This window comes from Schistocerca piceifrons, chromosome 1 (genome assembly GCF_021461385.2).
Source record: "Schistocerca piceifrons isolate TAMUIC-IGC-003096 chromosome 1, iqSchPice1.1, whole genome shotgun sequence".
In the NCBI taxonomy this organism is placed as follows: domain Eukaryota; kingdom Metazoa; phylum Arthropoda; class Insecta; order Orthoptera; family Acrididae; genus Schistocerca; species Schistocerca piceifrons.
In genome coordinates, this window is record NC_060138.1 from 1,106,170,870 (window position 1) to 1,106,195,899 (window position 25,030).

The following is a 25,030-nucleotide window of genomic DNA, read 5'->3' on the forward strand; positions in this document are numbered from 1 at the left end:
TTGTATGATGTGTAGCCATGTATGGAAGTGAAACATGGACGATAAATAGTTCAGACAAGAAGAGAATAGAAGCTTTCAAAATGTGGTGCTACAGAAGAATGCTGAAGATTAGATGGGTAGATCACATAACTAATGAGGAGGTATTGAATAGAATTGGGGAGAAGAGGAGTTTGTGGCACAACTTGACAAGAAGAAGGGACCGGTTGGTGGGACATGTTCTGAGGCATCAAGGGATCACAAATTTAGCATTGGAGGGCAGCATGGAGGGTAAAAATCGTAGAGGGAGACCAAGAGATGAATACACTAAGCAGATTCAGAAGGATGTAGGTTGCAGTAAGTACTGGGAGATGAAGAAGCTTGCACAGGATAGAGTAGCATGGAGAGCTGCATCAAACCAGTCTCAGGACTGAAGGCAACAACAACAGTTAAATTATATGATAGTAAGAATTGAAAGAAACATAAAAAGTTACAGTTTGTCTGAGAATAATTTTACTTATTTAGTGAATGGTAAAACTACAGAAACATGTGGCAAATGTAAAACACAAAAATAGGATATAAAACAAACACACTAAAATGTTAACAAACTAGCATTACGTTACAGTGAGTGGATGTTTAGAAACATAAACAGATAGTTGCATCAGAGCTCTTTGTCCACGGAACTTAGCCATGCAATAGTCTTTGGAGAGACTTAATACAATCATCCCAGTCACCTTGCAATCTTCTTATAGGGCATTCATGGCTACATACTTTTTTTTCTTTTTTGCAGCTACATGGCATGATTGAGACAATCTGATTCATCATATCTTGTCCAGCACACAGTGTGCAATTAACTCTACTGTGCTCTTCTAAATTACAAGGAATAGGTAATTGGAGACTGTAGAGATCACACAGCAGGCAGAAAACAGTGCACTACTAAGGAATTATGTGAATGGGACAGAAATTGGTAGATGTGATGTGTGTACAGACAAACAAATATTTATAAAGAAGCATAGGCGTACAGCACTCAGTCGCAATCCCATTGGTATTTTTATTACTCTTGGATATACAAATTTCAGATATAAATATCCACTGAAGATGGCTATTTATAGTTGAGTTCTGGATATGCAAGAATAATAATAAAACCAATGGGAATGTGATTGATTGCTGTATTTCTTTCCTTCCTTATAATAATATATAGTCACTGTACATAACAGTTTCATATGGAGCCAGAGTTGGTAAACAAATATTTACAGTTTCAGAAACGAATGGATGACTTATTCAGGAGAACGAGTTTCACAAATTGAGCAAGTTGGTAACGCACTGGACCATCTCTAGCCCTTATGCAAGCATTTATTTAGCCTGGCATTGTCTGATACAGTTGTTGGATGTCCTCTTGAGGAATATCATTCTAAATTCTGTCCAGTTTGTGAATCAGATCATCAAAATCCCAAAATTGTTGGAAGGTCTTGCCCATAATGCACCAAACATTCTCAACTGGGAGAGATCTGGCAACCTTGCCAGGCAAGGTAGCACTGGGCAAGCACAAAGATAAGCAACAGAAAGTCTTGTCATGTGCAGGTGGGCATTATCTTGCTGAAATGTAAGCTCAGGATGGCTTGCCATGAAAGGCAACAAAATGAGGCATAGAATATCAATGACATATTGCTATGCTGCAGAGGTGCCACATATGACAATCGTAGGGATCCTGCTATGAAAAGAAATGTCTGCCCAGACCATCACTAATGGTTGTTGGGCTGAGTTAGTTTGGTATCCCACATTGTCCAAGACAATTCCAGATATGCCTTTGGCCTGGAATCTCATTGGCTGAGTACAGTTGTCTTCAGTGATAGGTTACACTTTGATGGTGGTGGTGGTGGTGGTGGTCAGTGTTTAACGTCCTGTCGACAACGAGGTCATTAGAGACGGAGCGCAAGCTCGGGTTAGGGAAGGATTGGGAAGGAAATCGGCCGTGCCCTTTCAAAGGAACCATCCCGGCATTTACCTGAAATGATTTAGGGAAATCACGGAAAACCTAAATCAGGATGGCTGGAGACGGGATCGAACCGTCGTCCTCCCGAATGCGAGTCCAGTGTGCTAACCAGTTACACTTTGAGTCCTGATGACAAGTAAGATGTGTCTGGAGACACCTTGGGCAGCAGTGGGATACCAACATGTCTTGTCACCCACCATACAGCCCGGCAGCTGGGAGCGATAGTCTGGAGTGCTATTTCTTTTCATAGCAGGACCCCTTTAGTTGTCATCCACAGCATTCTTACAGCACAGCAGTACATTGATGATATTTTGTGTCCATTTTGTTTCCCTTCATGACAAGTCATCCTGTGCTTAGATTTTAGTAAGATAATGCCTGCCCACACATGGCAGTTTCTAGTGGTCTTCACACTTGCCAAACCCTACCTTGTCTGGGAAGGTGACCAGCTCTCTCCTCAGTTAAGAATTTTAAGAACATTATGGGCAGGGGCCTCCCTATCAGGTTGGTATTTTGAGAATCTAGCAAGTCAGTTGGACAGAATTTGGCACAATATCCCTTGGGAGCACATCCAACAACTCTATCAATGTCAAGCTATACAACCACTTGCATAAGGGCTGGAGGCAGATTAACAGGTTATTGATTTGCTCAATTTGTGAAGCTCATTCTCTTGAATAAATCATCAATTTTTTTTTGAAACTGTAATGATTTGTTTGTCTGTACATGTGCATCACATCTACTGATCTGCATCCCATTTGGATAATTCCTTTATTAAGGGTTTTTTTTTACCTAGAAATAACTGGCATTATAGCTGTAAACTAGAGACCCACCCCAGCTGAACACGTAGCAGTAAGTATCTAATGCTATTCTACTTTCTCTGGTATAGCGGTAATAGAGTATAAACATAAACACCTCTTGTGAATCAGTCTATCTATTGGTGAAAACCATATCAAATTCCCTAAAGTAGTTCCTGAGGCTAGCCTTTAAATAGACAGAAAAATATGGTGGGACCCTTTAATCCACTAGTTCAGCCAATTTCCACAAAATATTTGCAAACTGTATACACAGACCTTCCTTGTGACTAGGTCTGTCAATTAGTGAAAACCGTATTAAAATCCCTACAGTAAGTCCTTTGATTAGTTTTTACATACAGACAGAAAAACACAGTGAGGGGACTTCAATTTAGTAATACATATGGAATACTGTAGCTGTGTTGGGAAGGAACCAGAGCAGCAAGAGCTTAGAGAAAGGACTGAAGCAAAAATTTTTGTAGGCACTGAAAGGTGACTAAAGCCAGAGGTAAGTTCAGCTGAAGTTTTTACCATGGACTTAATAGTGTACAGAAAGAATAAAACAAATTAAATTACTGGTGGCCTATATGTTGCTATCAGAAGCAGATATCTTGCTGCAAAAATAAAGCAACCTATAAGATTGCTGGGTGGTCATATAGATAAAAGTTAGCTTAAAAAATCGAAATAAATTAATAATCAATTCCTTTTACCAACACCAGATTCAGATAATATGGTTGCTGAAAGGTTCATGGAAAATTTGAGTCTCATTTCTAATACGTCATCTCATCAATTCATACAATTATAGTTGGTGGTGACCTTAATCTTCCCTTGATATGATGGAAAAAATAAATGTTTAAAATCGACTGTAGGCATAAACTTCATCCAGAACTGTGTTAAATGCTTTCTTTGAGTCCATACAAAGTGTAACTGGTCGCAGTGATGTACTAGAAATATTAGTGACCAATAATTCTGATCAAATAGAGAGCTTCATGCTAGTTACAGAAGTTAGTGACCATAAGGTTGTAGTGGTAACATTGAGTACCATAACATCCAAATCCACCACCAATAAATGCAAAATATATTTTTTTTAGGAAGTAGGTAACAATGCACTTGGCATGTTCTTACGAGACATTCTCGATTCCTTCTATACTAACTGTGAAAGTGTCACCCAGACATTGTTCAAACTTGAAGAGATAGTGTTGATAGCAACTGTGAGTTTTACATAAATTAAATTAATAAGAGCTGGAACAGACCTCGCATGGTGCACAAAACAGGTTGAAACATAACAAGGTGGAATGGCTCCACTTACTGATTATATTGTATTTGTAATGCATAAACCACAAGTACGTGATATTGTGAAATTCTTGTCGGGGAAGTATTCCACTAAATTTTGTTAGTCAATGTGTAGTTCTCAGACTACTGATGAAAATGGTGTCATTAGTTTTTGAGGAAAAATTTCATTTAAAGAAATATTTTAAACTTACGATTCACTAAAACTACGTGATATTCGAAATTCAAACCTGCTAATAATCGTGTCTCAAAATTCACATAAGTTACCTGAAAGTCTTCATTCTCCTCTTTCAAGAAACATTTTACTGTTTCTCAATACTTAACATTCACAAAATTATTAGTAATCAAAACATTCTAATCTTAAAATAATATCTTGTCAAAATTCCATTGTTATAGTTTTGTAGCTACAATGTTCCTGCCTTCAAAAACATATGGTATAACTTTTCTGGCATACAGTGGTAGCTTGTGAAAGATTTAAAACAGGAAATTTTATTTTCTTGAAAAATTCTTGGCATGTTTTTTTAGAGCCAAGTGCTTGCCAAAACTTATGACACACAACCTTATTCATGCCAAATGAAGGACATCTATACCATAGATAAACTAAGCAATGGTTTTGAATGTCTTTTTTTCTCTCTTTTCTGTTAATATACAAATTATAATAGCTTTAAATTTCAATATTTTGTAATATCTGACCTATATGCATTTTTATTTAGATGTTGTACACAAAGTAGCAGTTTGTTGTGGTTGAGCATTCACCTAGTGTTAATAATGTGTTATTGAAAGGGTAGATAGCTGCTCACCCCATAGACAAGACACTGAGTTGCAGACTCAAGGGTTATAACCTGAAAGATGAAATTGGTCATGTTTGTGTGTGTGTGTGTGTGTGTGTGTGTGTGTGTGTGTGTGTTTGTGTGTGCTTTCTACTTCTGATGAAGGATGTAGTCTGAAAGCTGAACATCTGTAGCATTCTTTTTCACTGTGTCTATCTGGTGAGCTATGTGGAGAGCAGCAATATAGCCTTTCCATACTGTTCTTACCATATTTACCCACACATAAGATGACCTCTCCCCCTCTCCTGAGAAAAATTTATTTTTCAACATATTATGAGTAATCAAAATTTTTATTCACATAAGGGGTTAACCTTACAACTATTCTAAATTTATGCCATTTATTGATTATCTGTATTTTGATAATACAAGAAGAAATAAAATAAACAAAGAAGTAATTTACACTGATTTTTATCTTCACTTCCTTTTTTGTTCATTTATCCTGTCATGTGTGGTATCACTATTTTTAATCATCATTGTTGTCATCCAAACATGATGGTTGTGAATCTTATATCTCTTGTGTCACAAATATTTGGCTGTTTAAACCAAATCTGTTGCAATTTCTGAGTTTGTGGTTACTGTGGAACCCGAGAACACAGCAGCTTTTTTTGTGAACACATGACAGATTTCAGTTCTATATTGAGTATTTTATGACAAATATATTGTCTGCCTGCCACTCTTTCATTGACTGTGTAGAGCCAGCATCTGACACACCCCAAGTCATTCTCATCAGACCTCATGGTGAGCATTGATAACATTGCTGCATGAAACATGTAAGTATGTCACTGGCTCCCATCTAGACTTTTAGTGTATCCTGCAAAAATGTATGTTACTGTTGAGTATTCATCCAATTTTCAAATCAGTTTGATTCCAACGCAAAAGGAATCAGGAAAACTACAGTTTAAACATGGTAGATGTTCATATAAAGCCAAAGTATGCAGAATATATTCCCATGGTTGGCAGGATGACAAAATTTCTGCCTGCTCAACACTCCCCTCCCCATCATAGTTCTCAGACAAACTGGGTACTGTTCCCCATCAAACTTTCCATAATGCTGTGCTTGAACAACAGTGAAACATGGTTAGCAATATCTTTTAGGGTGCAGGTCATAAGAACAATAGCAACTAATACATAAATAAGAGATCACAATCACTGTCAGTCCAATTCCTGAGCTTCTGCTCGTCCTGCGATCTAGTGATGTCTGTTTGTACTATACCCTCAATGGTTCTTTTTTCTGTAATTTAGTCTCTCGATAATGATTACAGTCTGCTTAATGTGATTTATTTTGTTTGTTTAACATGTCATTCTGGGTTAATTTTCCTTCTCATTTCATCTGAATATCATCATTGTGTTCTAAACCTGATTAAAAAGTTGGTAACATTTTCAATGGTATTCTAATACGTCTACAGTGTTTGAATTTCTCATTTACAACTGACTTGGGTTCAAAACCAAGTAATGGTTTTTGAAGGACAAGATTTTCACCTTTGCTTAAAAAGCAGCACAAATGTTCTGTTTAAATACAACAAAAGTTTAATTTAATGTTATTTCATCCTCTGTCTCAAAAAAATTGTCAATTTTTAAGCAGGACATTAGACTGTTGTAGTGACTAGTTCATAGTCTCTTGCGCATCACTTTCACTAGCACTGTGAGTCAGTGTCAGGTAATTTTTTGAGCAAGATCAATACTGTGGTAGGGATGTGTAGGGAGATTTTGAGTGTATTCAAACACAAGTATTGTCCTATCCTTTATGATTGTTCAAAATAAATTTGTATGAAACCTCAACAGCCAAAGCTTCATCTATATATGCAAGATGAGTTCTATATTAATCTATTAAACAATGTAAAAATGTTGACCTCAATAACAACAGTTTAATCTGTGAATATAAGATGACACCATATTTTCTGAATGATGAATTTGGGAAATAAACCTCATTTTATAATTGGATAAGTACAGTATTCCATTCTGGAATTCCATCATTTAATATGAAATTGAGTCTGTCTGCAGTTGGTAGCCATTGTGTAATATTCCATATGAGTCAGCAGTGCCCTAGTGTCATGCAGTTGTGTTTCAGCTGTTGAGGTGTCAATTATTTGTGTGGCTACCTGTAAAATCTTTTACACCACTCATAGGTAATGTGATCTGCTGATCTATGATATATTAACTGTCAAAAGTACTAACTACAAGCTTATCATTGTAGAGTTAAAGTTAATAATGCAAATGAACAAAAAGAAAAGTAAGCTTGACTGTATTGTGATACTAACAAGGGGAGGCTATGATATTGGGATCACAGATGTGCTTCAAACTTTGGACACCTTCAGAAGGTCATTAAAACTACATACTGTGCTAGTAGTAAGGTGCACTGTTCTGGCAATTCTGAGAAAATCGCAAGAGAAGTTTTCATGTCTATTATGTGGCTTACATATATGAGGGGGGATCCAAAAGTAACTGGAATCGTAATGCTGCACATCGTGTACTTGTAGTAGCAGGTTGCGCCACCAGAGGGTTGTAGTAAGAGCTCTGCTGAGTCATTCTGCCATGCAGTGCCACCCAACAGTGAGAAGTGTGGTTTCTTTGGCAGTTCTTTGAATGTGTGTACAGTGCAGACATGACACGAGGAAATGGCTAGTTCTTACGAACAACAGGCAGCAGTGAAGTTTTGTTTCTTGCTTGGCAAGAACGCAGCAGAAACTGTTGCGATGATTCAGACAGCCTACAAAGACCATGCTCTTAGTAAAATGCAAGTGTACGAATGGTTTTCTTGGCTTAAAAAGGGAGAAATGGTGGTTGAAATCAGCCCTGTTCCAATCGACCTTCAACTGCTCGAAGCAAAGACAACATTGACAAAATCCATGATCTCATCAGTAAAGATCGACGCAGGACAATCAGCCAACTCGAGAACTTGTCCAGGTTGTCCTGGAGCTCAATTCAGTGCATCTTGACCATCAATTTGGGGATGCGAAGAGTGGCAGCAAAATTCGTGCCGAAGCTTCTTACCAGAGATCAAAGGGATCGTCGTGTTCAAGCCTGTCTCGAAATGAAGGACACGTTCAAAGATGATCCACATTTTTTCAACAAAATTATTACAGGTGATGAGTCGTAAAACACAGTGTCATTAAAGTGCTAGCAGGTATCAAGGAGGATGAATTTAAAAGGTGCTTCAAACACTGGAATGAACATTTGGACAAGTGTGCTAATGGAGAGTACTTTGAAGGAGATTAAGGTTGTATTTTAAAACAATAAAGTATATGCTTTCTAGAAAGGAATTCTGGTTACTTTTGGGTCCCCCCTCATATGTGCGTGGTTGCCAGACGTTGCAGTGGTCAAGTGATTAGTGTACGAGCTTCATAGAATGAACATATAAGAAGTGATGGTTCAACTCCTGGTCAGACTTAATAATTTATCTACTTCTGTTTTTCATTACAAGTCATATTATTTATGATGCCGAGAGCACACCTGATGAGTTACTGTGAATAATAATTCACAGTTGTGGTCTGGCACATTGTGACTTACTATATTATTGATTGTGAATTACATAATTCATGTTGTTATTTATCCAGATATGACTTGGACTTCGTAAGTCTGTCCCTCATACTTGAAAATTTAATTACAAATAGTAAATATTCAAATAACATAGGAAATTCATTACAACTTCATGAAAAAGCAAATGTTTTTTGTCATTATGTTACTTCTCAAATGTCACATAAATTAAATAATGTGAGCAGTGATGAAAAAAATGTGGATTCAAAATAAGTGTTAGTGGAATTCGAACCATCATCTCATCCATGACCCTTTTGCCTAGCATGAATGCTAACCACTTGATTACAATGCTTTCTTATAGCTGGCACCTTCACACAGATATATCAGTTACATAATAATTTAATTGGATAGATAAAAAAATCTACTCACCACGCGGTGGCAGAACACACACATGAGAAAGACGGTCGAAACTGGCAAGCTTTCAGAGCAAGTGGCTCCTTTTTCAGGCAAAATGGTTGAAGAGGAAGGAACAAGGGTGAATGAAAAGGACTCGAGAGGTCTAAGAAAAGGGGTAGATTTCAGGAAAGTCACCCAAAACTGCAGGTCAGGGGAGACTTACCATACGGGATGAGAAGGAAATCATTCTTTCCTTCTCATCCTGTATGGTAAGTGTCTTCTCAACCCACAGCCAAAGAACATTTGTGAAGATGGACTTCCATGAGTCTTAAGATCCACCCAAAATCAGGTTGGAAATCTTAAAATACCAGAAGACAGTTGCAGAAGCAATGAAAAATGGCAGATTTAAAAGAGCGCAACATTTTCAAAATCAGGGATAGATTACAAATGCTTAAAACTTAGCACTGACTTCAATATGAGAAGTTTTTAATAACTATCACAGCAAAACTCTGTCTCAAAATCTGGCAGACAGTCCAGAGCAATTCTGACTGTATGTGAAGTATACCAATGGCAAGACACAATCAATACCTTCACTGTATGGCACCAATAGTAAATGTTCCACCAACAGGACCACTAACGTGGAGTTACTAAACATGGTTTGCCAGAATCCTATCATAAAGGAGATGCAGTAAATATTCCAGATTTCAAATCAAGGAAAACTACCAACATGAGTAATTTGAAAATTGATATACTCAGTTTACTGATGCAAGTTAACTCACATAAAAATGGAAATGTCGTGTGGCTAGGGCCTCCCGTCGGGTAGACCGTACGCCTGGTGCAGGTCTTTTGATTTGACGCCACTTCGGTGACCTGCGTGTCGATGGGGATGAAATGATGATGATTAGGACACCACAACACCCAGTCCCTGAGCGGAGAAAATTTCCAGGCAAAGTCTTTGGCATATTGTATACCAATTAGAGTCCTTTCAAAGTATGTTGATGAAATTTCTCCATTTTTAGCAGTCATATACAACTGTCACCTCAACAAAACATCCATCCCTAAGGATGGAAAAGTTGCACAGGTCACACAAAAATACAAGAAGGGAAACAGAAATAATCCCCTGAATTATAAACCCATGTCATTGACAGTTTTTAGCAGTCATATACAACTGCCACCTCAACAAAACATCCATACTCAAAGGTAGAAAAGTTGCAGAGGTCACACAATCACACAAGAGGGAAAACAGAAGTAATCCACTGAATTACAGATCCATATCATTGACACTTACATGTAACGAGCACAGGTTAAGAAAGTAATGTTCGTGTGAAACACAATTGGCTCTTTATTCTCTGAGTGCTATCAATAGAAATCTGAAGTTGATTCCATTATTCTACATTTCCAGACACCTTTGGATATTGTTCCTCACAAGTGGCTTCCAATCAAACTGTATGCCTATGAAGTATCACCTAAGTTGTGCAACTAGATTCATGATTTCCAGCCAGAAAAGTCACAGTTTGAGTTTGCACTAATTGATGGGAAGTCATCTAATGAAACTGAATTGACTTCTGGGGTTCCCCAGCAAAATGTTATAGTCCTTTTCTATTCTTTATCAATATAAACAGTTTAGGAGACAATCTGAGTGGCCTTCTTTGAATGTTAGTGGACGTGCTGTTGTTTACTGTCTAGTGAAGTCATCAGAACAACTTAAACTGGAACCATCACATAAAAAATATTTTGTGAACCAAGGACTACATTTATTGGGAGTATACTTATAGAATGCATTAATCTATGAAAGAGATGCCTACACAGCACTTGGCAATCCTTTTCTAAACAAGACAGCTCGTTTTGTGTTGCCACAAAATAGGAGACAGTGTCATGGATATGATGTGCAAGTTGGGATGGAAATCATTAAATCTTTTAATGAAATCATAATCACAAACTGAATGCCAATATTTTGTTGACTCCCACCCACACAGGCAGAAATGACCTCCTGCTAAAATAAGAGAAAGTGGAGCAACATTAAATCTTTTAATGAAACCATAATCACAAACTGAATGCCAATATTTTGTTAACTCCCATCCATACAGGCAGAAATGACCTCATCATGCTAAAATAAAAGAAAAAGGAGCACACAGTGAAAGATTTCACTCTTCATTTTCCCCCTCTGTTATTCATGTTTGAAAGTATAAGAAAATGTCTGAAAGTGGTTCAATTAGCCCTCTGTCAGACACTTAAGTATGAATTGCAGAGTAACCAAGTCGACGTAGATGTAGTTTTAACATAAGATAATGAAAATGGTATACACTGGCAGTTTACCATCTTGTTCAGTATTGCAAAAAATGGAGTTGCTTGAGGCTCCTTCGCCAACATCTGTGTAAGCTGATAATCTAACAGAATAATTGGTGTATTTCAGCAGACCATGAAGGTAAGTTTCTAGGCTAGGTGTTCTTTTCACTTCACTCCTGGACAAATGTACATCTGAAACCAAGAAAACACTATAAAAATGTTATCTTTTATAAAGAAACTTTATTCAAATTCTATAATGTTTAAGGCACTGTAACTCTACAAACACGTGAGAGTCACTCCAAGAGAAATTCACATTCCTTACACCCAATTTATTTTCCACACCTTTGATATTTTTACACACATTAATACATTTTGGGAGACAAAATGTCATTCTTTCACATAATCTCTGCCCCTTTCAATTGCCTTACACCACTGTGGAACAAGACCAGTATACTTACATGGTGGATTTCAAGGCAGGCATGTTTGAGACACTGTTTAGCATCTTTCACAAGGCAGTCATCAGCTTCAAATATCGTTCTACAAAGGGATTCCCTCACCAAAGAGGTGGAAGTCACATGGAACCAAGTGAGAATTGTAGATATGGTGCTTCAATGTTATCCACCAAAACTTTCTAATCCTTTAACATTCTCAGTAACCTATCTGGTACAAACGTTTTCCAACTTCAACTGTCTCAATATTCTGCACACACTCACTTCTCCTACTTTCACTCATATTGACAGTTCATTTACTGTCACAGGTTCATATGCCAAAATCAGATTGTAAATAAGCTACACATTACCAGGAGCTTATACAGTGTTTGGTCTGCTGCTACACATGAGATCCCAAGTACTGGGGTGCCTGCTGTCAGCAGAAAACTTGCTTTTCTAACAACTAACGACACACTGATCAACAGTATCATCCCATACAACTTCTTCGGTACCTTCTGAATGTCTGTCACTGTCTTGTTCTCACAACACAGGAACTCTATAACAGTATGTTGCCTCAAACATTCAAGTGCAGCAGCCATCTTGATGGTGTGCTTGACAGTGTGACTTGTGGAAACAGGTTGATTTGGAGTTAAATACTAGTGGGAACAATATTTCTATGACCTCCATGAATAGTAAAGTTGTAGAACAAATGTTGGGTTTTTGAAAAAAAAAATGTAGTACTCTTCTTTTGGAGTGACCCTTCTGTTAACATACCATAAGACCAACACAATATTATTAGTGCATTGCTTGTGGAGATTATTTGATTCAGTTTAATCATTTCATTTATGTATTATGATCTGGAGATTATATCTTGAAAATCTATCTTCGTGAAGGTGGGATCAATGACAAAATACATCAGTAGAATTATAAGCTTCATAATACCAGGAGATTCCTGGCACTGAAATTAAACTGACAATATGATCTGCAAAGAGAAACTGTTAAATTCTGTAAATGCTTAAAACATTTGTATATAAGCATCTTAATTAGTAGAAAATCTACTGAAAGTAAGTAATTTAACACTAATCTTGTATTTTAAGCCTGGGGTTTATTTTATTGTGTTAATTATTCATATAGTATGAATAGGCTTTGGTAATTCTAGAAATGGAATGAGGTGTCAATTTATGGAAGAAAATTATAGTATAGAATCGAATCTTTTTTGCTTTTCTGCTACAGATTTTCCCACATTACAACACTGTCTGCAGATAACACGTCATTATGTTCATTAAAATTTTATTTAACGGGTTTAATCTACATATCTACATATATACTCCACTAGTCACCAAGTGGTGTGTGGGGGAGGGCACTATTCACATCAAAGTCATATTTCTCCCCCTCTGTTCCACTTGCGGATCGTGCGAGGGAAAAAAGACTGTCTGAACGCCTCAGTACAAGTTCTAATTTCCCTTATCTTTGAATGGTGATCACTGCATGACAAGAAAGTTGATGGTGACAATATATGCTCTACATCTTCAGGGAAGATTGGATTTTCGAATTTAGTGAGCAGCCCCTTCCGTTTTGCACTTTGTCTATCTGCAAGTGTGTCCCACTACAAACTTTCTACGAGATTTGTAACACTCTCGTGATGGCTAAATGTACCAGTCATGAATCTAGCCACTCTTCTTTGGACCTTCTCAATCTCTTGAATCAGACCTGACTGGTAAGGGTCCCATACAGACAAACAATACTCTAAGACTGTACAGACTAAAGTATTGTAAGCAATTTCCTTTGTTGAAGGACTGCATCACTTCAGGATTCTACCAATAAACTGCAAACTAGAGTTCGTCTTACCCGTTACTTGTGTTATCTGATCTGTCCATTTGAGATCATTTTGAATAGTCACACCCAGATACTTGACGGATGTTACCACTTCCAAAGACTGGGCATTTATTTTGTACTCTTACGTTAGTGGGGATTTTTGCTTTGTTACATACAATAGGTTACACTTACTAATATTGAGAGATACCTGCCAGATAACTTTATAGATTTATTTTTTTGTGAATCCTCACTGATTTGTTCACAACTTTTGTGTGATACTACTTTCCTGTAGACTACAGCATCATTGGCAAACAGACTAATGCAGCTGTCAATACCATCAACCGATCATTTATGTAAATCATAAAAGCAGTGGACCTATTATGCTGCCCTGGGCCACACCTGATGTTACACTTGTTCCTGTTGAAGTCTCCCCCTTTCAGGACTACATACTGCTCTCCGTCTGTTAGAAAACTTTCTATCCAACCACATATCTCATTGGATAGACCATAAGCACAGACTTTTTGGAGCAAGGGACAGTGTGGATCTGAGTTGAACACCTTTCGAAAGTCGAGGAATATTGCATCAACCTGGGAGCTGGTATCTAGAGCATGTTGTATATCATGCACAAAGAGGGAGCTGTGTCTCACATGACCGCTGTTTCCTAAAACCGCGCTGGTTTCTGCAGATGAGCTTCTCAGAGTCTAGGAAAGGTCATTATGTCTGAACACAAAATATGTTGCTTGATTCTACAACAAACTGGTGTCAGTGAAATTAGCTGGTAATTATGTGCATCCAATTTTTTACCCTTTTCACAGATTGCTACGACCTGGGCCTTCTTCCAGTCCTGTGGAACTTTCTGCTGTTTCATTGAACTCTGATAGATGATGGATAAGAATGGCGCTATACTTGTAGCATAGGCAACATATAATCTTACGGGGATACTGTTTGGGCCAGATGCCTTCCTGGTGTCTAAGGATCTTAACTGTTTTACAATCCCAGATACACTAAACACTATGTCAGCCATCCTTGCATTTGTTCGATAATTGAAAGGGGGAATGGTGCTGCAGTCTTCTACCATAAATGAATTCTTGAAAGCTAGGTTTAGAATTTTGGCCTGTTTATCATCATCTGTTACATTGCCCACACTGTCAGCAAGAGAAGGTACTGAATTATCTGTAGCACTCACAGATTTTACATATGACCAAAATTTTTTGGGGTTATTTTTAGAATCTGCGGAAAAAATATTGCTTTCAAATTCATTAAAAGAATCTCTCATTGACCTTTTGACAGCTGCTTTCATTCCACATAATTTCTGTTTGTCAGTGGGGCAAAGACTACATTTAAAACGACTGTGCAAAATTCTCTGCTTTCTCAGCAACTTCCTAATATGTTTGTTGAACTACGGTGGATCCTTTCTCTCCCCTATATTTTTGCTAGGCACATATTTCTCTAGCACTTGGTGGACAATACCTTTCAATTCCGACCAAAGATGCTCAATATCTTTGTGTCCTGCGGTGAGTGCTTGGAGCTGACTATGAAGATATTCATTAATGACACTTCTATTTGCTTTCCCAAACAAGACAACTCTAGGCTGTTTCTTTAGTTGTTTTGCAACTTCCACTGACATAGAAGCCACAATGACACTGTGGTTGCTAATACCTTCTTCTAGATTAACTTCCTCAAAAAGATCAGGTCTGTTTGTCGCCATGATGTAGTTCATGACTATTAGAAACAGTAATGGCAATAAAGAACTTTTTGCTTTGTATTTTATTATTTCACAGTAAATTTCCATCTGGACATAGAATTGTGAGGCCTTTTATGTTCTTGTGAGTATTTCCTGTCCTATTATATTGTTTTTGGATATGACTTTTTCCCACTACTTCCTTAACCTGCTTCATTATTATTATTATTATTATTCTAATGGCTTCAAGGCAAGTGACAACAGAGTGAAGCCAATCAAATTTTCTCATTTCATCTTTTGGGTAGTATATAATGGCTACTTTTGTTCAGTCTTTTGTTCACATTTTAGATGACCGTCAGTACTCTGAACAACCAATGCAAGCCTAGCATCCTGGCTGTCTTTATCATATTTACACAATTTTCATCAAAGGACTGATGACCTCAGATGTTAAGTCCCATAGTGCTCAGAGCCATATTCATCAAAATCTGGTGTCTTCCCATTTTTAAAGTTCTGAATCTCTCTTGTCAGGTTAGTGTGTGGTATGCTGTTTCAGTCTGTGAAGGCCAAGATGTATTGTTCAGGAAAAGTAGCTGCTAACAAGTGGGTGAAATTTTGTATTAATCCTCATAAGATACCACGTAGTTTGTGTCTGAATGCTTCTGGGTAGAGGCTACTTGCCTAAAAAAAACTGGCTGAGGAATTTGGGTAAAACAAAGCAATATTCATCCAATTCCTAGCATTTATAATATTTTAAATTGGTCTCTATAGAGTAAATGACTCTCAAAAACAGAGCTGCAATACATAAAACATTTCACTTTGTCCTATAATTATCTTATTATTTATTTACTCTCCTCCACTGAAGCTTGTACACACTCATCAGTTATTCAGCAGTACTTTTATATGATAGCTTTTATTGGCATTTATTTATACAGCTGATAAATAAATACAGGACAATGAACCACAAATACTTACTTGAGTCTGAAATGACAGGCTTATAGACAACTTTATAGCCTCGAATAATACCCCCATGGAATCCAGCAGGTGGTGGACCCCAGCTCACTTTCATACTTTGTGACGACAATGCAGAACATGTTACATTCAGAGGTGGAGCCTCAGGAACTGGAAGAATATTAAGGTATCAGTTTCTAATGCCACAAACACCAGAGAATGCATAACCATGCAAAATGTGGCAAATAAAGACACAGAAATATATACTGAAGAGCAACTATGTTAAAGAAAGCTGCTGTAGTAGAAATATGTGGCACATGACTGTACTGTCTTCAGATTGTGTACTGTTCATCAGAGTGTGTTGGTGATTCTGAGTCAATGGTAAACCAAAGGTTTACGAGTCTGAGAATTCCCAACAGTATAGCACAGCAGATAATGTCTGTTGCCGGCCAAAGTGGCTGAGCGGTTCTAGGCGCTTCAGTCTGGAACCGTGCGACCGCTACAGTCGCAGGTTCGAATCCTGCATAGGGCATGGATGTGTGTGATGTCCTTAGGTTTGTTAGGTTTAAGTAGTTCTAAGTTCTAAGGGACTGATGACCTCAGAAGTTAAGTCCCATAGAGCTCAGAGCCATTTGAACCATTTTTGAATGTTTGTTACGGTATAATGAGGTCTAAGGCAAATAAAAAGTGAGCGATAGAATCAGTTTCCTATGTGTGCTGAACCTGACAAGAATTGTACCATTTTTATTAAAGATCTGTAATTCATTGTTTCATGCAATCTTGCATAAAGAAAGAAACTTCTCAGTGAACACATCTTTGCAAGCATCAAATAACACTGCAAATCATCAGCAAAATTCTGTTTAACCACTGAATGCATTGCCACAATAGGACTTATCCATAATACAACAGTTATCATAACAAACTGTATTAAAATGTTTTAAATATAAAACTGAATGAATGTAGAGGTAGTTTTTTGAACAACTGTACTTTTATATAGGCTGACAGCTCAGCCACATTCCAACTCTGAAGTGACTATCTGACTCACAATAAAGTCAACACTTATTTTACACATCCATTTTGTAATTTAAAGTATTATTGTACACTACTTACACGAAATATAAAAAAGGTGATAAGAAGAAAGAAAAGAGAAGATATTTAGAGAGAAAAAATGAAGGGTGTGAGAACCCATCAGATAGTATTGTTGACTGTTTAGAATTACTAGTAGTGTGAAAGTGTAGTTCATGTCAAAGAACCTTGGAAATTAAAAAACTACTTCAGGTGCATGAAAATTCATTTTATTGGTCTCTCAGACAGTTTTGTGGCATTACAACCGCATCTTTACGTGGACATATGTCTTAGGTCATAATGATCAACATTGGGATATATGGATTACCCAACATTCACCAACAATTCAGACATGAAAATAAACCATGAAGGAGGTGGTATGTTGAAAAGAAAAGCTACAACCTAAAGATCCAAATCTTCAATTGATTGGTAACATCAAAAATTATAACCTGATGGTGTAACTGTCAACTAGTTCAAAAGATAAATAGTGGAAACTGGTGATAGGTCCAATGCTGAATTTCAATTGCAGAAAAACCAATTCCACTATCCTGGAACTTGATCTCACAAGGTCCAGAGCACACCACCTTAAATGGTTTAAAACTAAAGGCATGAAAATAATCAGCTCACCTATTTTCATGCCTTTAATACACTGCTGGCCATTAAAATTGCTACACTACAAAGATGACGTGCTACAGACGCGAAATTTAACTGACAGGAAGAAGATGCTGTGATATGCAAATGATTAGCTTTTCAGAGCATTCACACAAGGTTGGCACTGGTGGTGACACCTACAACGTGCTGACATGAGTAAAGTTTCCAACCAATTTCTCATACACAAACAGCAGTTGACCGGCGTTGCCTGATGAAACGTTGTTGTGATGCCTCGTGTAAGGAGGAGAAATATGTACCATCACATTTCCGACTTTGATAAAGGTCAGATTGTAGCCTATCGCAATTGCGGTTTATCGTATCATGACATTGCTGCTTGCGTTGGATGAGATCCAATGACTGTTAGCAGAATATGGAATCGTTTGGTTCAGGAGGGTAATATGGAATGCCATGCTGGATTCCTACGGCCCTGTATCACTAGCAGATGAGATGACAGGCATCTTATCCACATGGCTGTAACGGATCGTGCAGCCACGTCTCGATCCCTGAGTCAACAGATTGGGACGTTTGCAAGACGACAACCATCTGCACAAACAGTTCAATGACATTTGCAGCAGCATGGACTATCAGCTTGGAGACCATGGCTGCGGTTACCCTCGATGCTGCATCACAGGCAGGAGCTCCTTCGATGGTGTACTCATCGACGAACCTGGGTGTACGAATGGCAAAATGTAATTTTTTCGGATGAATACAGGTTCTGTTTACAGCATCATGATGGTCGCATCTGTGTTTGACGACATCTCAGTGAACGCACATTGGAAGCATGTATTTATCATCACCATACTGGCGTATCACCCAGCGTGATGGTATGGGGTGCCATTGGTTACACATCTCGGTTACCTCTTGTTTGCATTGATAGCACTTTGAACAGTGGACGTTACATTTCAGATCTGTTATGACCCGTGGCTCTACCCTTCATTCGATCCTTCTGAAACTCTACATTTCAGCAGGATAATGCACGACCGCATGTTGCAGGTCCTGTATGGGCCTTTCTGGATACAGAAAATGTTCGACTGCTGCCCTGGTGAGCACATTCTCCAGATCTCTCACCAATTGAAAATGTCTGGTCAATGGTGGCCGAGCAACTGGCTTGTCACAATACACCAGTCACTACTCTTGATAAACTGTGGTATTGTGTTGAAGCTGCATGGGCAGCTGTACCTGTATACATCATCCAAACTCTGTTTGACTCAATGCCCAGGTGTATCATGGCTGTTATTACGGTCAGAGGTTGTTGTTCTGGGTACTGATTTCTCAGGATCTATGCACCCAAATTGCATGAAAATGTAATCACATGTCAGTTCTAGTATAATATATTTGTCCAATGAATACCCATTTATCATCTGCATTTCTTCTTGGTGTAGCAATTTTAATGGCCAGTAGTGTATTAGACTGTTCGAGGTAGTGTCCTCTGTGCCTCATAAGATCAAGTTCCTGAATAATGCTACTGATTTTTCTAGTCGAAATCCAGCAGTGAGCCTATCATTGGTTTCCACTAATTATCTTTTAAAGTAGTTGACAGATACACCATATACACCATCAGGTTATAATTTTTGGTCTTAACAATTAATTAGAAACTGGATTACTATGCTGCAACTTTTATTTTTGACATACTGCCTCATTAGCAGTTTAGTGTTCTTTGACAATGAATGTTGGATTTTCCATGTATCTCCAGTGTTGATCATCTTATGCCCTAAGATTTCTGTTCACCTAGAGTTGTGGATGTGATGCCATGAAATCAGTTGTGAGTCCAATAAAAAAGATTTTCATTCAGCGGAAGCAGTTTTCTAATTTCCAAGATGTATATTCACAGCCGTGGTTGCCTTGACTACTATATGTAATCTTTTGCAAGTATTTCAAAGAGAAAATATGTTCTGCCCTTAAAAATCTAAGAGAAAGTTTTATTCTTTTTAAATTCTTCTTTTACCACTTTTTTCTGATGTCTGGCATGATAAGCCACACAAAACACTAGACCCTGATCTGACTGCAGACAAGTCTTTGACATGCACATGGGGGTAGTATATCTTGGAACTCTTACATGTCCTGCAGCTTTCTCATACCACTGCATTATGAGTATTGTGTGAGCTAAGAGATTCTGATGAATATGTTGTATCCAAGGCCAACTGAAATGGTCAACATCTGGATAACTACAACCCCCACTTCTTTCCTGATGTTTCACTGGTTCAAAAAGGGGTAAACTGCTAAAGATCAATTACCCAATGTTTTACTGGTTCAAAAAGGGGCAAATTGTTAAAGATCAATTGTCAGTCTACTGATGGGCAAGGCTGTGTGAGATCCATACAATCGTAAAATATAACATCACTATGAGACTGAGTACATTAATAACTTCAAATAACAGAGTACAAAGGAAAGTGCCATAGTAACTACAGAGAATGGATGGGAACCGTGGGAAAAATTGTGATATAAGGAACATGGTAGTATGAATGACTGAAGCAATGCATCCTTTTGCCAACAGGATACAGTTTGGGATGGTGATCCTCATATTATTATTTACATTATGTGAAACGGAAAGGTTTGTACATTTAGCATGAACTCTCAAGCAAATTATATGGAGTTGTAACAACAGGCTGTATGCACTAATTTGTTCATCTACACCACCTCACAGAGGTCCAGTTTATTCAGGGAAATAATACAGGATTCCATTGCTCATAACTAGGATCAGAGTGCATTGGCAAACATCCCATACACATGTGTGTATTACCTTGGTTTCTCAGTTCACCACATCTCAATCCTATTGGATACCTCTGAGATGATGTAATGATGAATAATGTCTTGTGGAACTGGTGCCATTATCATCAGCATGAGAGGGTGTTATATGCTACTAACAATGTATTCCAAACTTAGGTGCTCTTCAATGATTTATTTCCTTATTTATGTTAGCTAATACGACACCGTATTCAGACAGGATAAGTTGTAGATGATACAAAAATAAACATTGCTTCTGGAGTCTGCACACTGCTGTATTTGTTAGTACTTTTCGGTTAAAGGAGATTACTCAGCAAAGAGAAGCAGAAGCGCAGAGTTGTTGATGACCACACACAAAAAGACTCATACACTCAGACACACACACACACACACACACACACACACACACACACACACACACACACACACCTATGCTCCTATATATTGCTGGCTGGACTAACAGTGGCGATGCTGCATTTTGGCAGATGGACTAGGTTACGGGGGAGGGAGGGGGTTAGGGTGTTGGGTGGGATGGGTAGAGGGAGATGGAGGTGGGAGGCATGGAGAGGATTAGGGGTGAGTTGCTAGTGGCTCATAGGGAGACAGCCAGTTTGACAGCTAGGAATGCAGGAGGGAAGGGTGGCAGGTATGTGGGTTAGGCATGTGAAGCAAGGTTGTTGGATCCAATAGAAGCAGCATATGCTGAAAGTGATACAGAGACATGAATTGGGAGGGTGTGATAGGATGGAGGAAGGGGAAACTGTTGGGTGGAGGGTGCATGGACATTGTGTTATTGGAGACTCAGACCAGGATGATTATGGGAGCAGAGGATGTGTTGAAAGGCCAACTCACATTTGCATAGCTCAGAGAAGCTGGTGGTGAGGGGAATCATCCATATGGCCTGGGTTGGTATGTGACATACTAGCATAGGTTGCATGGCTCTGATGGGGTAGGATAAACCTGCAACTGTACACCACCTGCTCTTTTCCTACAGGACAGCTCTTTCTGTCTGTGTTTGTGCAGGTTGTCTCCAACTATTCCTACAGTTCCTCCATGTTTGCTTTATTTTCCTAACGTTTGTGTGTTTACTCTTTGCATCTGGAGCACTGACGTGTTTGTGTTACCAACTATCTCACTACTAAAGCAGGTCGGGCCATCTGGTAGTCCATCGCCGGTGCTGCTAGTTTCCCAGACTTGAAATGAGCCTATTATCAGACTGCTGCAATGCTTTATAGAACTGTCGGGCAGTATGTTTTATGCAATCCCTGTTTCCTCATTCAAGGCCCTGGTCAGGTAGTCTCACAGTAGGAGCAAGGTGAGTTGCAGAGCTCTCACTTGCACCCCTTGGAGCTGATGTATGTGTGTATTGGCTCCCTTCCTCCACACTGCTGACACATAATCTAGCATTAGTTGGATCAGTGCCAGATATAGCGTAATTCTGCAGTGTGGAGGAAGTGCTGATTGTGGGTTGAATAGTGGATATAGCGCCTTCAAACTACCATTCACTTTCCCCCAGACCTCATGGACATGCGGCTTCCAGGTAAGGTGCCTATTGAGGGTTACCCCTAGCTATTTAGCCTTGCGAGACCAGGGGATGGGGACTCCCATGATTCACAATGGCTGAAGGTCCATATGCAGTCTATGTCTATTACGACGGCCTGGCTTTTAGTGGCATTATATTTCAGTCGGCATTTCGTTGCTCAAGACCCCAGGGTGTTGCATGCTTCCTGTAAGCAGTGATGAATGACGTCGACTCTTAGGGAACACGCATGGTGTGTGGTGCATCTGTGTAAAGTGTGAGTGATACTCTGTTGGTGCGTGGCCCATCAGGTGTATACACAGAGTACATCAGGGGGCCGAGAACTGACCCCTGTGGCACTGCCACTCACATAGGTCTATTTGTTGAGATGCCACCTTCAGCATAAAGGTGAAGCATCCGGTCACGCAGATATGATGTGACGAGTCTGACATGTGGTGTCAGAACCCTAGTATAAAAAGCTTTTAGAAAGGCCCTCATGCCACACGCAGTTAAAGGCCTTGTAGACGTCAAGAAATACTGCCCCTGAGTACTCTAGGAGCGCCAGAGCTCCCATCACGTCCTCAACATCCTGCAGTAGTTGGTGTTGCGTGCTATGGCTGGGTCAAAAACCGAACTGCTCTGTGGGAATCAATCCCTCCCTGTTCATGTGCTCAAAGGTACGTTTAATATAGATTCTTTCAAAGACTTTGGATAGAACAGGGAGCAGACTTATGGGCCGATAGTTTTGTGGAAGCCTTGCATCTCTGCCTTGTTTGGAAGAGGCAACCACCTCCATGTGTTTCCACACAGAGGTATAGTCGCCAGTCCACAAAACATAGTTTAAGGCATTTGTGATAGCTTGCAGTGCATCAGGTGGCAGTCATTTCAGCACAAGAGCTTCCACGTGGTCACAGCCACATGCCTTCCTGGTATTTATGGAGTGAAGTTGAATGTCTACTTCTTCCTCTGTGATGGACTCTATAGCATTGCCTGCATCTTCTACGAGGAAAGTGGGCAGCCATTGTTGCACAGTTTGTATGTGCTCTTTATCTATGTTATCCTCTATCAGCGTGAAGTTATTTGCAAAGCTGTCAGTCAAGAGATTAGGCTTGGTGTCAGGGTCACAGACAACCCCTCTGTTGACTTGTAGAGGAGGAAGATGGTGCCCTTTTCTTAAGAACTGCTTGGTTATTCACCAGGCAGAGCAATCTTCAATGCTAATCATGCCTATTTTGCCTGCCCAGTTTTGATTTCTGTGGTTTTCCATGGCCACCTTTACCTCACAGCACAGGCGGTTTAGGTGGCATTTGGTGGCAGAATGGCATGTAATTTGCCATTTGCAGAAAAGCCTGTTTTTGTCCGGAATGGCCTGCAGTATCTCAGGGGGGAGCTGATGTGATCTGTCAGATGGCCTTTGTGTACCCCTGGGTGTGGCAGCGTCTACAGCCTGGAGAGTGTCCACTGTAAGATGCTGCAGGGTCTCATCTGCGCTGATGATATAAGGGTCTGGGATGGTAGCAAGAGTCTTGTGGCTCCTCTCTAAACTGTTCCCAATTTACCCTTCCTAGCTGTTGACATCACTTCAGTGGCTTCACGCCATGATCAGTATCTACGTCAAAAATGACCGGTAGATAGTCGAATGAGAGAGCGCCTTGAGTTGTGGTAGTAGTGAGGTGTCCGACTCCCCTTACCACCATGATGTCAGGCACACCACGGCAGCTGCGTGCATTGTTTGGGTAGTGCATTGGGTCTTATGGTCCTAAAACTACTGCATTGTGCTGCCAAGCTACACGCAGTAGACGGTGACCATTGTTATTTGTTACACTAGAATGCCACTCAGAGTGTTTTGTATTAAAGTTCCCCCCTATAAAGAGTTTACTGCGGAGAGACAGTAATGCGTCAACATCCCTGTTTCTAGTGGCCTTCCAGTTCGCCGATAAACTGAGATGAATGTAATCCAACCTGACAGTGTCTCTACTGCAACAGCAGTGGCCTCAATGCTGTTAAGGGAGCTGTACAATGCGGTGTTTCAATGAGGTCTTAACATAGATGGCAGTGCCACCATCCGCTGTAGGCCTATCAGTGTGGTGACAAATGAAATTTGCTGCCCGTGCATGGACACCAGGTTTTAAGAAGGTTTCCAAGATGAGGCAGATGTCAACTGCCTCATCATGAAAGAACTGTCGGTACTCTTGTACCTGAGGACATTTGCTGTATGCATTCCACATGCATACATTTAAACCATACACTGTATTAGGGATGGTGCAACTGTGTTGCCTGTTGGTTGTTGGCCATGAGGGTCATCTGCACTGCCATCACAAGGATGGTGGGAAGACTCTGGAGCAACTATTTGACTGTTTTAATGAGAGAGTGAAGCCCATCTCTTAAGTCATCATAGTTTGTAGCACTGTCCTCGTTTGCAGAGGTGTTTACATTTCATGGGTGTTTCTCTCTGATCCATTCCCGTAAACATCTACCATGGCTTGTTGGCCAGTTGGGCATTCCCTATTTGGTCCATGCCCATTGGTGACTTCATTAGCAGTGGAGGCAGCCAGGTGTTCCTTATTTGGTCTGCACTCGCTAACAACTTCGTTTGCGAAGGAGTCTGCGGTGATCGTTTCAGCCCACTGGCCAGTGTGATTTACATAGCGCCCGAGCAATGACCATTTGCATGCTTTTCCACATGAGGCTGTGCTGGTACAGCCTGGGGGGGGGGGGGTTGGGGGGGGGGGGTACACTTTCCCCTCGTGACATTACTAAAACTAAGGCCTGGAGTAACATGTCTGGCTGGGGTGTTATTGGCACGCTGCTTAGTGTCTGCCTTTTGGAAGGTGTTACACCTGTGGTAGCTAGCAACATGCTTTTGGGTGAAATTGCAGCACTGAGCACTGGGGCGTTTCCTCTGGCTTTGCTTTGCACTCAAAATTTTATGCAACCCAGCGCATTTTGTGCCTTTGGGTGGCATAGTGTAGAACCTAGCTACATGATTCAAGCCTCGGCACTAAAAACGTTGCGCCCTCTGACACTTGCTGCAAAATTTTTTGACCTGTATTCCAGTTACATTCATGATGCTTTTCAGCTGGAATTTTCTACGTTATCAATCAGGATAACCATAAACAGTGAGGTCTGTTTATTGGTGTAAGGCATTTTTCATGTGGGAAACCGT

The 25,030-nt window shown here is 39.6% G+C and overlaps 1 protein-coding gene across 1 annotated transcript in view; it reads right to left on the reverse strand.

The window, feature by feature from the left end:
* Nucleotides 1–25,030, reverse strand: part of LOC124777987 (Down syndrome cell adhesion molecule-like protein Dscam2) — a 481,000-nt gene that overhangs the window by 120,827 nt on the left and 335,143 nt on the right. Inside the window, exons 18-19 of the mRNA XM_047253558.1 lie at nt 15,930–16,076; nt 11,064–11,225 (exon numbers count right to left, since the gene is read on the reverse strand). Coding sequence (XP_047109514.1) covers nt 11,064–11,225; nt 15,930–16,076 — 309 coding nt within the window. The remainder of the gene's footprint in view (nt 1–11,063; nt 11,226–15,929; nt 16,077–25,030) is intronic.